The sequence below is a fragment of the Pinus tabuliformis genome, chromosome 5_2 (genome assembly GCF_031772625.1).
Source record: "Pinus tabuliformis cultivar Carrire ecotype Pingquan chromosome 5_2, CPIR1, whole genome shotgun sequence".
In the NCBI taxonomy this organism is placed as follows: domain Eukaryota; kingdom Viridiplantae; phylum Streptophyta; class Pinopsida; order Pinales; family Pinaceae; genus Pinus; species Pinus tabuliformis.
Genome location: NC_142306.1, coordinates 383,603,787 through 383,620,781, shown reverse-complemented (window position 1 = coordinate 383,620,781; position 16,995 = coordinate 383,603,787). Strand labels below are relative to the sequence as shown.

Genomic DNA, 16,995 nt, shown 5'->3' with positions numbered 1-16,995 from the left:
CTCTATTTCAAGAGCATGAAAGGTCATTTGTCAATGGTTAATTGCCTAAGTGTCGTACCTTGAATGAATTGCTAGTTGGGACGGAGTCACTCACTATTCATATGGTGAGGGATTGTCATTCTCATTCTTGATTCTATCTATCTCTAGTTACCGAAAAGAAAGAAATAGAGATTACTTCATAAGGTAAGGTCGGCGAAAGGCGAGACCACCTTGGTAAAATGGGTCACCATCGGAGAAAATGATAAAATTCTTAACATCAAATGAATTACATGAATTCCACTCATGCCCTTGCTTCCCGTACCTCCATTAGTTTACTCAATGAATCATTTCTTGATATCCCTGTTCCTCAGGTGCCGGTTTGAATGCTCCCCTTGCCGTGGCGATACGCTTGTTAGATCGATCCTCTGCGGTTCTTCAAGGGGTTCAGGTTTGATCCGATCCCGGTGGCAGCTAAAAAGAAAGAGAGTTTTCGATGATTCTCTTTCTTGCTACTATAGGGAGATACATAGTCGTATAACAATCTAGAAAATCCCTATAGGCCCAAATTTGGAGCATTAATCCTAAGATCTTTGAAGACCACCATATTATAGGAACTCAAAAAACAAGCCTAAGTAGCTACATGATATCCTGTAGGTTGTTACAAGATCCTTATCATGAACAATCAACAACAACAAGTCATCTACAACAATAGTACTTCGACCATATGAACTAAAGTAGTAACAACAACAATGAGATAAAACTTCAAAAATAAATCCAAAAGCAATAAGAGAAATATTGAAGCCTCCAACAATCATCACAAGTAGCTTTAAAACCATCAAAGGCAGCTCTGGAAGTCACAATAGTATCCTTAATATAATCTGCAAGAAAAAATTAAGGGAAAAAGCCCAAGTATGCAATCCTCAAAACCTTTTCTATGAACTGATTTTAGCTCGAAAAAAGCGCTGCAAATATATGAAAGAAATGGTTTTATAGGAAAAATTCAGTAAATCAGTCTCAATGATCTTAAGCAATCAATTACAGTCCTCCCCAACATCACACACATCTATGAAAGGAAAAGGATAAAAATAAGAAGATAACTTGAGGAGGTGGACAAATGTGCCAACTAATTGTGAAATGTGGCATTCAACATCGTAGGTGGGGGCCAACTCATATATCATGTTGAGCCCATCACTTTAATGACTAACAACATAAATATGCCCCCCAAAATCTAATATTGCATGTAAAATCTAATTTAGGCCCTAAGGAGGTATACTAGTACTACAAGAGGTTGAAAAGACCAAAACATTTCCTATGTAGGTTGCTATAGGAAGCTACAATGTTCCAAAAACTCATGCTACAGGAAGATCCCACGGTGTTACAAAATGCTTGTTTTTTGTTAAAATTATCATTAGATCCTAAATAAAAAAGGAAAACCATGAGGAAGGGTGTAAGTCAAATTTTCCTCATCATTATTTGATATAAGAACTTAATTAATTAGTTCAATTATAAAAAAAACACATTGTAGTTCTCACATTTCTTAATTTCATAAAGGAAAAGAAATGAATTAACTCATTTTTTGTGTTATAAACATGGCGTGATGAAAGAGTACGGAGGATAGAGAAAGGTGGAACTACATTTTGAAATTTTCCTTCCCCTCAATATTATATAATAAGGTATCCAATTTTCCTTTGTGTCAACAGCTTCAATTGCATAGGAAACCCTACGATCTTGTAGTAGTAAAAGGAAAAATCATTGTTTCACTCTAAAAGAAAGCTTAGTAAGGCCATGAGAGGTGGATTTAATAGAAGGGTGCACTGGAGAACCCATATTCATCTTTGAAACTGATATGATTTGACAAAAACTACAAACCCCCTCTTCTAAACTTCCCTCTTTTGATGCCATATCTTGCTTATATCATATTGGTAATGCCCATATTAAATTAGGCTTCCCATGAATGCCCATATTTGTAAATAATATAAATTAGTATAGTTAATATTTATCCAAATTAAACATCTATTGAAGAATAGAAATCCCTATTATTTTTTACTCTCTTAAGCCTATTAGTGTTGGTATCCTTAATTATGACTAAAGTTTTTCCTTTTTTTACATCCATGGATCAAGGAAGTACTTGGAGAATTTTCTATGATATACTTTAGTATGCAAAACTCAATGTTTGGTATTCATCATTAGGTGATAATCCAGTTTTAGGGATAATCAAATAAAATGACAAACATGGAAAAAAATTATAGGTGATGGGTGCACCAGCTAAAACATGATGTCATAAGTCCAACATAATTGACTATTTGTTCATTTGACGACCAGTCAAGATCTTATGGCTAGCTACAACTTGCTTTCTTAATACAATTAGAGGAATTCCCTAATTTTTCTTAAGGTGCATAAATTCGAAACTATGTAGCATACAAATATTATGTAAGATCCAATAGATATTTATTTCCATGGATGACATTATCATCCTACCCATAGTTTCTCAAGCAATTGCTTTTCATGATTGAATCCCTTGTGTAAAAATTGCATTATCATCACTCAGAAAAATCCTAGTTTCATATATCATGAAATAAAATGTTATTTGTTAAAAATATTCTTGGGAAATGGGTGCCGCTAGAAATATCTTAGTGTGCTAAGTCAAATTCAATTATTAGTTTGTTAAACTAATCTTCATTCAATATTTTATGACTAATTGAAACTCGCTTTCTAGGGCCATTTCTAGAAATATTTTGAATTTGTTTAGCAGGCATAAAATCAAAACTACTAGATTATATAAACTAGAATATGTGTGTTTGGATAGCGTTTATGCAATCACGCCACCCATACTAGCTTAAGCCATTTTGTTATTCCAAGATTGACCCACTTTTGCAAAAATTACATTATTTGTTACAGAGAAAAACACTAGTTTTAGAAATCTTCAAATAAAATGGTATCCATCAAATTTAACCATGAATAGGGGACACCCCTAGCTATATGTTAGTTTACTAAGTGCAATTTAATTTATAAGTCTAAGACTTAGTCAATTTATTATGCCCAATTACAGCTCAATTGTTGAAGCCATTTGAGGACACATTAGAAATTATCTATGGAGGCATAAAACCCAAACCATCCAGAATCAATGGGTTGCATAGGCTCCAAGTCTAGGGCCATGTTGTGATAGAAAAATAAAGCAATTATTTTCCTCTATAAATAGTAATAATAGGGACCGTTGAGTTTCCAAATTTTCCATGTGAATGTCCTTTCCTTTGTATGTAATTTTTAGAGTTTCTCTCTAAATATGCATAGATTAAGTATTGAAGTTGGAATGGGACCCCTCTTAAAAAACAAGTTCCAACTTTTCATGTAATACTTTTCATGATGACAAATGTTGAGTTCTTTTTATCATTTGTAACTTAACATAAACCTTTTTCATCTATCAAATCACCACCCATAACAAATGTGCATATAAGGTTTCAACCATCTCAAGTCCCAACGATATGTACGTATGAGGTTTCATCCATCTCAATTCCCAACGATTGGATAGCCAAATACATGAATGGTCATTATGTGTCCATGATTTGACATAAATATTTCCTTAGCTATCAAATGATCTTAATGGCTAGAAAAACATGTAAGTAGTTACAACCCTCGCGTCTTCGACAATATGATAAAAAAATTGATGGAATGATAGTCTCTTCCCATCACAAGATGGATATAATTCCATTTTATCTGTCATCCACCATTTGAAAGTGACTTTATCCATACATAATATTGTTTCAATCATCTAGTTATCCAATCACTAGATCATCTCATGGACCGACAAGCCAACTCTACCCTGCATGTCACAAGCTTGTTTCATGTGTCATCGTCACAACTATATCCATGGGGAAATCCATGTCATGTTGAATCAAATATTTGATGTATTCATGATAAAATTAAGGGCATTCAAAACCCAATGATTTATTGATAAGGTTTAAGCATGTTTCGACTCATTATAAAATTTTATTAATCAAACTTTAACATAGTTTTAAATTTGAATGTTCACTAGGAACAACTTGTGGTAGTTTCCATCTTCTCTTGAAATAAATGAATTATCCCATCAATACAGCCACACGTATACATTAAAAATATTTTATGGTTTTTTATTTTGTCAAAACTTACCCAATATTTTATGTTTTTTCCCAATTCCTAAGGGTTAACGCTAATAGTATAGGTTGTTTCCTTCAAAAAATTTTCTCTTAGAAACTAATTGTGATAATATGTTAGGTGACCACACCCAAGAAAAATTAGAAGCAAAAGAAAATACAGTAGGTCAGAGACATTAATGCGAACTATCAAAATTCTTGCCTATTTTCAAACATTGCATATAAGTTGGATAATAGGAGAGAAACATGGTACAAAATTTATTAGATGTTTGAAGAAGAAATTCTTGTAGAATCTAAACTAGATGATTATGATGATGAGTATATCCATGAAAATATGTTCCAGGACATTTCTAAATTAGAGTTGCATAATGTTGTTGCAAGGCGAAGGATGGACCCTAGCATTGGTGTGGTCTGCTAGGCCCTAGACCATGTAGATATTCAAACAATATTATTTTTCAATAATCAAAAGGCATTCACTGGCTTCTTCAAACGTGAGGACAATTGAGCAATGTATAAGATTTTCACCCCTAAAATTGTTTATGGTTGTGAATTCATTAATAAATTTCATGAGGAAGAATGCAATCAATATGATCACACCATAGTTGGGGTAGTGGGAAAATATTCAAGGAAAGTTACAAAATGAATCATACTACCTCGTGTCAACCTAGATCCCTATATATTGTCACATTTCTATGTAGGTTATTTAAGGAAAATGGTCCCAACAAATTCAAAATGGATTAAGCCTCTATTATAAATAGGGATCTCAATGGATATTTCTTAAATGGGCCACTATTATGCCTAAAAATATCTATAGATTAATCCATATCATTATTAAGAATATAGTATATCTGACTACCCTTCAATTTTATATGTTTGTGTATATAATGTATTCCATTTTCTTCTACATCCATTTCACTCAAATGGGTTGGCAATTATGGGAGGAGAATGTTAGTGATTACAACTATGAGATTTTCCATCATCTCTTGATCCTCGTTTGTAAAATATTCTTTGGTGTCAAAACCCCTAGAATAACTTAAGCAGCTATACAGGGATTGACTTGAATTGGAGATTGGTATATTGATGAAACTTTTTCATATATCAAAGTTTATGTTTTCCTAGCTCCTCCCCATGATTTTCATATATTTATCTATACTATGATGTTATGCGAAGATATAGCATATAAAATTCTCACGACAAGTGTAGTAAAGGATGTGCAAACTAAATATAAGAAAATATGTCCTACTTTCCCCATCCAAATCGGTATTTTAACATTACCCAACATACTGCAAGCCAATCTTGAATTTGAAGCATTATATATGATCAAATTGTCTTACATTGAATTGAAAAGGCATGACCCCATGAATATAGTTTCTAAAAAATGTATAAAATTTTTAGAAGTATACTAATGAATATTAAACTTATGAGATTTTCAAAGGAGTTCGAACATATAAAAAAGTTATGCAAAGAGTTCACTATCTTCCTACAGATCTCCAGATTGTGTTCCGAAATATCGAGACCACAAAGAGAAGGTGCTTGCCACCTATATCGCCAGAAGATAGTGGAATGCAAGTAATATAGACACTAGTCCATGCCACAAGTCCTTACCAAACATAAACAAATCTAGTAGGTTTAAAATAATTCATCTCACCATGATTCTCAAGATACAAAATTAAATATTGATATGATAGTTAATACTATTACTTCAAAAGTATAAGAAAGAAAAATGCAAGAACAATGGAATCTATTTGAAAATATACATAAGGATTTGGTTGAGAGTAAAGGAAAGATTCCATTGGAAACTAGAGTAGATGGCTCAAATATAATAATTCAAGACCTCCAATCTCCTAGTGAAGGGACTTTTCCTAAGGAAGTCACAACTCTAGTTTCTTCTAGAGTTTTGCTAGAACTCCTCTATTTTCTATGTCTAGTGTAACTCCCACAAAAATTATTAATGTTTATGGCTTTTCACCAATTTAACATGAGAAAATTCCTCTTACTAACTAGTTTTTTAGTATAAAGAAAAGGTCCATTGTGAAAGGCAAGGTCAAAAGAGAAGAATTGAACAAAAGAGAGAATCTCTAGCTCAACAAAGGATATTTTTTTATGGATCCCAGTAGAGTGATGAGAAATTAATAGGAAAATTGTATAATTCAATGCTACCATTCCCTAATGCTAACATCTAGTTAGTGAACCATTTAACAGAAGTTATTAAATGGTGAGATAAACGAATCATTTAACTTGAATACAATTGACTAGGAAGGAAACATTGTTTGTGGAATGGGTGAAATTAAAGACATGAGAGGAGAAACAATAGGACCGATAGAAAATGAAAGTCTTGGAACATCAAATAAAAGTACAAGTTACCAAGATTCATAACATATTTACCAACTCTTATAGGTAGAAGAGGATCAAATTCCTCACTTGCAATCACTTATATTGACTATTAAAGAAAATGACCAGTTATAATAGGTACAGGAGAATTTATGTAAATATCTATGTTTGATTCAACAACAACAATATCTCATTAATAATTTCTTCATTGTTATTTCTAATAGCAAAGACACATTAAACCAAGCTGTGAAGAATTTAATGGAACTGTTAGCATCACAAATAAGAATTAAAACAAGTTCTCAAGATCTTTCCCATATTTCAAACTAAGATAAAATACAATATAAACTTGCTATAAAAGTTTGGAAGAAAAATCCACAACTTTCGAAAGACTTAGTCAACTAAGGTGAGAAATCGTACTCTTTTAGCATCAATTCATCAATTGATGGAGGCAAGAAACCCAATATGCTTAATTTCATCCCTATGGAGGTTGGAAAGGCAGAGGATTCCATTCTCGAGGTTTGGAAATAGAGCCAATCACTCAAAGGGAAGGTTGATCAATTGAGAAAGTTCAACTTAGAAAATGTGGACCGCTTCTTAGTAAGAGCACAAAGTTGTTTTCTCCCTACAAAACATGTCTGCTCTACACTAACTAATGAGTTGTGATTACTGAAACAAAAATATTCCACCGCCAAGTCAACTTGCATCCGCAAGATCATAATTTTGCCATCAAGATCAAAGAAGCTCATGAGAGTAAAAAACCACACATGCAAGCCTATAGCTCATAAATGAAATAACAATGAGAACTACTCGATGAAGCTTGTGTGAGAGCTTAATGGTATCTTATTTTTAAGTATTTTGGTGTTATATAAATATTTTTTTTAGAATAGTGTGCAACAAAATCCTTATTTTAGTCTTTTGTATTATTGTTTAATGGAGTCCGTTGGCCTTTGAAAGGGTTCCAAATTTTTTCAATAATGTTCATAGCGTTACTGTAAGAGTTTACAATGTTGAAGAATAGAATACACAATGTCAGCGTTATTGTAAGAGTTTACAATTTTGAAGAATAGAATATCCAATGTCGTATTTGCTTTATCGTGCACAAGTATAAGTGGTACTATTTCTTTCGCTTATTTGAGTAAATTGGGTGTTAAATTATTCTAGGTTTCTTGATCTATTTTTCTTTTTAGAGTGATCATGAAATTGTGTTTGTACTCTTACTATTTGGCAATCATCCTTTAGTTAAATTGGTTAAGCATTCTGAAATATGTATGAATAATTTGTTTTCTATATATGATCATTTAACTTTTTTTCCCAAAGAAAAATGGTAATTTTATTCATAATGAGAAAAATGACATTTTGTAGATGCTAAAGAGCAAATGCATAGTAATGAGATCTTGATTTCTTAGGATCTATAGAAAAACATCCAGCAAACTATTATATTATTTTCTACCTTTATTTTTTTCCACTTTTTGTCAACCACTAGTGTTGGGTGTGGATGTTACAATGGACATTTGATTCCCTTTTTTAGTTGCTGGGATTTCTTTGTTAGAATGAGAGCCTTGTGATCCAAGTATTCATTTGTTACCACTTACCTCTTTCCTAGAGGTGTGATAATCTCTTCATTGTTGTTTGTGGTATTTTCTGTGAGTCCTGCTTCATCTACTGCCTCTTCAAGGGGATCAATGCATTGTCAACCTTTTGGCTTTTGTGATTGTTTCTTCATTATTTTGTGATCCTTTTTAGCTAATGGGCATGGACTTTGAAAGTGGCCTATCTTTAGACATCCACTACTCCAGAATGTCTTATTTTCATAATCTAGTGTTTCTATGGATTCAATATTGTTGTGAACCAACATAATAAAATTAGGTAAACCTTGGGTCAGAGATACTTTAACCCAAATTGTGGCAAAGGTAAAAATTCCTTTTGAAATTCTATGTTCATCGATCTTAAGAAATTTCCAGAGGGAATTGCCAATTTCTTCTAATAATTTGTGGTGTCAAAAATGCAGTGAAAGATTATATATCCTGACCCATATAGGCATTTTGGATACCACCATGGGGGTAGCATCAAAATTTGGGAACCAAGGTCTCATGAAGAGCTCTGGATTTCCCCAAAACCATGGTTCATCATTTAGGACATAGTCTTTTTATTTTATTCTTAAATTTGACAATTAAAAACCTAGGAGCATAGATGAATATCATATTTTGGTGTCATTGTAGAAAATATCCATTGATGTAGGGTGTTTCATTTAGGAAAAAATCCATTAAATCTACATATGACTGCTTAGATATAGAGATCTACATGAATCTCATTTATCTCAGACAAAGTGATTGTCAAGGCTAGTATGTGGGCTTTCTGTTCCATGATATAGGGCCCTGGTAAATTTGGTGACAGTGCTAGTTTGGTTTGGAATTCAACATTCCCTTTGACTGCTTCCTTGAAAGAGCCCATACCCTTTGAGCTTGTCCCATAGAATCCTCCTCACAATCTCATATTAAGAGTGATGGTTGAATCAGAAACAATGCCATAGTCCTTTAGCCTGAAGTTCTCCTACAGTATCTGCCCTCCATGGATCAAGTTTTGCATACTTACTGATATACCCAAAAGTTTTTGAATCTTGTATCCCCATCACATGCCGGATCATCTTGTAGATAGTCTTCCCTTCTGATGTTCTCATAAAGATTTGGATCAGATCTTCTTCACGTGATTCACTAGCCATATTTGTAAAAACACCACTAGTTTGTCTTCAGATAATTTTGTAAAGGCTTGAGGATCGTTCTTTGCTACCAGACATGTTGTGTGGTTATTCCTTAATGACATATCTGGGCTTAAACCAGTCAGGTCCACATCTTTTATTTCTGGGTGCATGCATGAGTCACTTTTTGCTAACTATGGTTCGTTCTAGAGCTGTTGTACCAGATCTCCCGATCGGCTATTCTGCTGCACTAGTGTCGTCGGATCTCTCTGGTAACGACTTAGATCTGAAAATCCCTGATTCGAAAGACTGTGTGTGCTCTTTACTTCACCGGATCTGCACTTTGTATTACGATCTATTTAAGAGAAGGATTCTTGTTGAGAGTGGAGCCATCCTTTCGATACCTCTGCTGTAAATTATATACAATTTTCCTTTATGTTGTAATGGGGTTATGAAATATCACATCCATGAATTCCATAGTTGTTTTGGGGCTTGCGTAACCCTAATGTTTTGTAGCAAAACTCAAGACCGTGCGAATGAAGTCGCGATATTGCAGATCTTGACGATAGGGAGGCGAAAAGATCTTCATATATATGCCAGGCCTCCGTTGTAAGGGTAGATCTATCATGCATCGTCTTATGAGTGTACAGGATTTCTTCTTTGTCGTTAATGCATGGGCCAATCGGGCTTCTGCGATGACTGAAATACACCAACGATTTTTTGGGAACTGCCATCACGTGCAGTTGTGGATGCATAGATCCAACCACTTTCCTTGAATGAGGGAGCTCAGTGTGAGCCATGGCACGACTCAGCAGGTGCAAATCTAGACCAAATAAAAAAAACAATGGAAAGAAAAATAATCACCTCTCTCTCATTGGCCATATAGACTTGAAATCTACCAAGAGAACAAGGTCGAAGAGAGATCCCAAGGTGCCCTAATCCATTCATCACGGTGCATAGGTTCCAGATCTATCCTTCGACATACTGAATGTGGGGTGCAGTCCCATTGTCAACTATCCCTTCCATTGGAGAGCACAGGAAATATATATCGTTCTCCATCCCACTCCAGATCGCTCTCAAATCTCCAGTCGACACTAATAAGTTATTTCCTAGACTAATGTCTACATGATCATTTAACTATTTATATGAACCTTAATATAATTACAATTGTGATTTAAGTTTGTTGAATTAGAGAGATATACATGTTCCCTATTTGCGCTTATTGTTCGAGTTCATACATATGCTTTAGTTTTCTCTTAGGATAGGAAATAAATAATTTAGATGCTTAGTTTATAATATTACTTTACATCCATTTATACCTGTTATATTTGAGATGTTACATTATATCTGTTTACAAAATATCATTTCAAGGAGTAAAGTCCATTTCTAGAGACAAAGTACACGTACTCGTCAGAGTTGATGTACCAAATTATTTAAGTGTAATTGGGAACTTAATAAAGCGATTTGTAGTATTAATAGATTGGTAAAATCTAAGCATGAAGAATTTTGGCATTGGAAAAAGGGCCATTTGATGATAAAATTCCCATACTCATTTTTATTCATAAATAACATCATCACTTTCAAATCTCGAATCAACTTCAAGCATCACAAATAGATCTGATTCCATAAAGTCTGAAGTTGATTAGTCATAAATTGATCCTCTAATATCAGAGATAGAATTTTTTCACATCAAACTGAAGTTCCTAATTTTAGGGTAACCTATACAACTCTCGATTTTAAGTTATTGAAAGGATACTATCAAAATTATTCCTCAGTAGCTCAATCATCTCCTGAAATTTGAAATATTAGATAATAAATTAAATAGGTTTCTCGAGAAAGCTCTTCCCAATCTATGGGTTCACACCAATCTCATTCATATATCTGTCTAAAATTTCTCACAACATATCAATGTTAAAGTAAAAGGTTTCCACAATGACCACTAGAATTGATCTTTGCCATCAAAGGAAAACATATTCTAATTAAAGTAGAAACAAATGAATCCATATTAGGGTTGTAAAAGTCTTACAACTTTAGTAATAGAAATATTTGGAACTAAAATTCATAATAAACAAGGGGAGCTGCGACGCAGCTAGTCCCTGCGTGAAGTTGAGCCTGTTTTTAAAAAAGTATGATAGAAAAAACTAAACTCTATAGAAGCCAACATCAGTTATTATATGGCATTTGCCTTTATTGCATATCTGAAAACACCAACATATTTCTGCTTAGATGATTTACAAGAAATAAATCAATAAAGTTCTTTACTCCTGTTGACCTGAAGCTATTTTTATATCACGTTTAAAGCAAAGTAGTGCATATCAGATTGCATAGCATTGTCAAGACATGATCAGTCATAGAGAGTAACTCGAGAGTTAGATCATAGTAATTCGTATGGGATTAGTTTACAAGTGATCATAACACCTACTACCTACTAGTCTTAAGCATGCACATTGTATATATTGAACATAGTCTACAAAGTAGATCATAAGCATATCTGTAATCAAAGCACATCACAGTAAGTAAGCTAAGTACAAGCAATGGTTAGTAACAAGTAACAAACACAGAAAGGTGATCATAATGCTTTTGGTATTTGTTCCTCGACTACCTCGCAGAGCCTACAATTCAATGAAACCATGCTGAAAATACAGCACTTCCTCATTAAATTAAAATCCAGGCATCAATTTGACCAATGAGAACACTGACCCTACTGGGAATATAAAACTTATTGGCCTTGAAAAATACGATTATGCATTATAACTCAAGAAAATGTTATGATTATAACTTATACCATTATGGGACTTTCTGAATCAATGCAATCATTTTATACATATTACAAAACTAACAATGAATATAGTCACCTTGTTATTACTATTAAGATAAAAAATGAAGCCAGGGGATTTAAAAAAACCTGGAAGTTCAACGATTCCTTGAAGAGAAAGAGGCCAGTTAATCCCGAAACCAAAAAATTGGTAGCAAAGTTCACAACTGTAGCTTGCAACGAAGTTAGAGCCTTAAGACTGCTGACATAAACCACACCTGCATAACCCAACAGCTGAAACATCCTATCAAACTGCAACAAGAAGAAGTGTAGAAGTTACACAAAGCTGTCTAATAAACAATGTACAAAGACCAATACAGACACAATGATGAAATCATGTTTTTGCAAAGTTCAAACTTGAATTTTACCATTTTTCGATCCTTATTAGGTCCTTTCAGAAACTTTCGAAAGAGAACTATGAGTAAATCTCAATCAATATCATGCCCATCCAGCCAATGAGGCATTGGCTCACTCGTGAGGATGACAGATTGTTACGTCATTCACCAGGGTTCTACTGCTGATGTGGTCTGCCCACCTATATGCAATGAGTTTCAAAGGGATGAAATCGAATACAACTTTTCAGTGTTTTTGGTAATTACTGTCCCACAGAGTAGGTAGCTAAGCGGGAATCCACTCTTTATGGTGTAGCCCTTTTGAAGGCTTGTATTGAAGATAAAAAACAAAACAAAACATGTATATGTGATAACTTATATCATTATGGGACTTTCTGAATCAATGCAATCATTTTATACATATTACAAAACTAACAATGAATATAGTCACCTTGTTATGACTATTAAGATAAAAAATGAAACCAGGGGATTTAAAAAAACCTGGAAGTTCAACAAGAAGAAGTGTAGAAGTTACACAAAGCTGTCTAATAAACAATGGCATATCTGTAATCAAAGCACATCACAGTAAGTAAGCTAAGTACAAACGATGGAGAAGCTAAGTGCCCACTACTTATGGAATAAACTTTAAAGCATGGTTAGTAACAAGTAACAAACACAGAAAGGTGATCATAATGCTTTTGGTATTTGTTCCTCGACTCCCTCGCAGAGCCTACAATTCAATGAAACCATGCTGAAAATACAGCACTTCCTCATTAAATTAAATTCCAGGCATCAATTTGACCAATCAGAACACTCGTGACCTTCCCAAAATTTGACCCAAGTATAGTCCATAGAGTGATAAACAAAGACCAATACAGACACAATGATAAAATCATGTTTTTGCAAAGTTCAAACTTGAATTTTACCCTTTTTCGGTCCTTATTAGGTCCTTTCAGAAACTTTCGAAAGAGAACTATGAGTAAATCTCAATCAATATCATGCCCATCCAGCCAATGAGGCATTGGCTCACTCGTGAGGATGACAGAGTGTTACGTCAGTCACCAGGGTTCTACTACTGATGTGGTCTGCCCACCTATATACCTAGTCTGGCACAAATGGCCTGAGAGAGAAATTCATAAAAGAATAAAATTTGAAATAAATAGTTCTAGAATAATAATTCTGAAGTCATAATTAATGTATATTTACAGAGTGCAAAGGCAACAGCAACAGTCCCAAACAAGAGAGTGTAGAACCATCATTGTGGGATGTCAGGGTATTTGCGCATCAATTTAGTATGGATATCAGGCCGATTGTTTTTGGATGCTGCTACACCACGCTGCCATATTTCCCTGCACCATAACAATGCATGTCATTTAAACTAACATCCATAATTGATGATCTTGCAAGAAAGCAGTAATGGAAGTCAAGTCAATACAAAAATCAGAACTTACTTCCCATAGAATAGAGCGACATGGGTAATTGTAAAAGCAATGGTTGCAAATCCAAACCCATAAGTCAGAGCAAAATACAATCTCATATGTATTTGACCATTCTGATTGTAAGCAGCGAGATCCAGCTCAAATTTATTGTTCACAATCTGTGAAATATTATAGTTTTGACCTTGGGCTGTGAACAAATCGGAGCTGAAAATAGGAAAAGCCTTTGCATTGTACATGTTAGTACCCCAATAAGCAAGAGGGACTGAAAAGTATACTACGAAGACATAACCAACCATGACATTCATAATGGCAAAGAATGGAGAAATAAGAGGACTGAACAAGAAGTCTGCGATGGTGCTCCAATCGAAACCAAAGGCACCTAGTCCGAGGCCATTCATGCCGGAGCCAATCTGCTGTGCTGTGACAGAGTGAGGCCAAATCCAGCACACCCACGATACACTGGTCAGGGTTGAGAATAGATAACCATGGAATACATAGTAGCAAAAGCTGCAGGTCATGGCCATGAAAAATTCTTTAAATTCCATAGATGTGTGTTCAGTGCACAGCGACAACTAGAGGTGAAAAGAATACACAGCCAAAAAGACACGAAAGAATGAAGACTATTGAAGACAGTTGCCAATTCAAGAAATTAATGATTATGTGAAAAGGTTAATAGAAAGAACCACTCCGAAGAACAATCCCTTAGAGCCATGGTAGGTCCCACATAGCTTTTTGTGTAGGATGATTTCTATGTTATGTCGACAATGGTTACATACAAATAAAATGATGGTTAACAGTAATATATAGAATTTGCATGTGCTACGCGTGTCCTACTGCTTCACCACCAGAGGTTTAACGAAAGACCAAGTGCCTTCACAGAAACTCAGCTGCCAAACACACAGCTTTTCACAAAGGATGGACCGGGAGTAGCCCTGACCGTGTCTCATGTCTCACCACGTCTCACCAGCCCAGTAAACCCTGCTGCAGGAGGGAGTTATAAGCTTAGGTCTGTGCTGTGATAAATCGATTGTATTGACATTTGATAGCTATTTATAAACAGTTTGAAAACTGAGATGAATGTATATTTACAAATGGCCGAAGCCATGAAAAAGAATTCTCTTCAACAGGGGAGAAAAACTTCAAAATTGAACAGAGACGGAAATGTCTTCACATATGGCATTCACCTCAGGAGCAACAGACTTGAAGGGTTGAAGTCTCTGACCTGATAAGGAAAGAGGACGAATATTTAACAAAGAGTATAGGTAATGGAATGTTGAGGACGCCGAGAGAAAGTTATACTATCCAAGCGCCGGGACAATACCTGAAACACATGAACATCGTTACAAAAGAATAATTAAATTGATTACTGAATAGAACTCGAACTTAAATTAGAGTATTGACTGTATGAGGAAAAACGAAAGGAAGAACCTCATAGTTTTATCTCGAAACAGAAGTTCGGCGTCCGTCAACCCGCCTGCAATTAGGAAGAAATAAGTTCTTTCTGGAAAACAAAGAAAAAGAAATGATTACAAAAAATACAGATTACAGTAAACTCTGAAGCTATAACGGTTACAAATTCGAGGCAATTAGGAGAAATATTATCATAGGTTTTTGTTAGCAGTACAAAAAAATGTAATTTTATAATAACAACTTCGCTTACATGCATTTTGACAGATGTTCGCTTACATGCATTTTGACAGATGTTGTCTTGCTTGCTCTTGACGCTCAGCTTGTACTGCACGGAACGGCCTCCCACGCGAATGTGAAGAAGACCATAGAGAAGGAGCCCTTCATTTATCGCATCAGAACTCTAGTTTATTGTAATAATCGCTTGTATCCCTTTAGCAAATTGTTGTCTTAAGGAGGGCTAGGTTACCGGAAGGTCGGATGCTCGGACCAGAGAACTCTCTTTCTATCTTGTATTCTTCTATGTCTTTTTCGTCATATCTGTGGAAGGGCTTTCAAAGCCATTTCAGAGGAAGTTACGAAGCATGGAGTACCATAGTTCCTCTATGGCAGAATTGGGGCATTAGTTTGAGGAAGAGCATGTTAAAATGAATAGGCTATTGGAAAAACAAAGGAGCTTCGCAGAGGAGGAGCGAAAGGCATATAAATTGCTCAGAGAACTCTCTTTCTATCTTGTATTCTTCTATGTCTTTTTCGTCAGATCTGTGGAAGGGCTTTCAAGGCCATTTCAGAGGCAGTTACGAAGCATGGAGTACCATACAAGAAAATTCGAGAAAAAAATATCATTTCCGTAGCAAAATATAACAGAATATAAATGAAGGAAAAAAATTAATACAGAATCACTGACATACATGTAGGCAGCGCTTAAAATTACAGAAAATTGTAATGGAGGCACCGCTTAAAATTACCGAAAATGGTAACAGAGCATAAATGTAAGAAAAACAATTAAATGTACAAGACCAGGCTCTGGTTATATGCAAGGTTTTCGTGGGTTACTCTATCAAGATCGACTAGTGTGTCGGCGCCCAACTCAGCTTCAAAGCTCTGAAACTCAGCTTCAAAGCTTTGATGAACCCTAGCTCCACAAGCCATCCTCGTTCCTCCTTCCCGATGTGAGTGAAACTCGAGACCTTTGTGAGCGAAGTCGAGTGGCTGAAAAAGATTTGCAGAAGCATATGGAGAACCTCATTACCCACCCGTCAATACCAGCACACCGATGCGATGCAGCACAACACCTGTTAACCCTGCGACCTTAGGATATAGTTTACGAAATCGGGATATAGTTTAGGAAATAACGAAACCTGTAAGGAAGTAATGCTAGCATTAACGCTAACAGTTAACGGTCAGGCACACTGAAATTAGCGGTAACTTGCAAATTAACCTAAGGTCGGGCCTCTTCCGCCTCGGGAAGAGGCCAAATAAGATGGCAATCGTTCAAGCGGAATGGAACTTTGGCTTTGTGCGCGCATGACCCCACAGCAGGGACTAAAAACTTTGGATTAACCAGGCAATAACGCTCACCAGCAAGTACAAATTAATGCTAACTCCCACCCTAACGATTACTATAGTCCCTGCCGAATGCCAGATGGCAGGGACTAATAAGATATTGAGGATTTTAAGCCAAGTTTTTTTTATCTTTATTGAATACAATTCCTGAAACTTCCAATCTTATAACAGATGTCAAAAGTAGGAATTTATACTACCACATTTCTAACCTATATTTCCATATTTGTAATAACAAATGATAAAAAATATTATGATAAAAGCAATGCAGGAATCTTTCAATGTTGAAAACGAAGAATCCTTC

The 16,995-nt window shown here is 35.0% G+C and overlaps 1 protein-coding gene across 11 annotated transcripts; it reads right to left on the bottom strand.

Annotated features, from left to right (window-relative positions):
* Positions 1-12,192: 12,192 nt before the first annotated feature.
* LOC149159073 (oligopeptide transporter 4-like) lies at positions 12,193-16,446 on the bottom strand. 11 transcript variants are annotated; one of them, XM_089436403.1, is made up of 6 exons: positions 16,185-16,446; positions 15,408-15,890; positions 15,150-15,195; positions 14,944-15,042; positions 13,734-14,702; positions 12,193-13,631 (listed from the first exon to the last, which is right to left on the bottom strand). In XM_089436403.1, the coding sequence occupies exons 5-6, from the start codon at positions 14,264-14,266 to the stop codon at positions 13,538-13,540; spliced, it is 627 nt and encodes a 208-aa protein (XP_089292529.1). In that variant the 5' UTR covers positions 14,267-14,702; positions 14,944-15,042; positions 15,150-15,195; positions 15,408-15,890; positions 16,185-16,446; the 3' UTR covers positions 12,193-13,537. The 11 variants fall into 11 exon arrangements, with proteins under 11 accessions (XP_089292529.1, XP_089292533.1, XP_089292526.1 ...); XM_089436407.1 differs by having other exon boundaries at positions 15,408-15,668; XM_089436400.1 differs by having other exon boundaries at positions 15,150-15,222; positions 15,408-16,446.
* Positions 16,447-16,995: the final 549 nt, after the last annotated feature.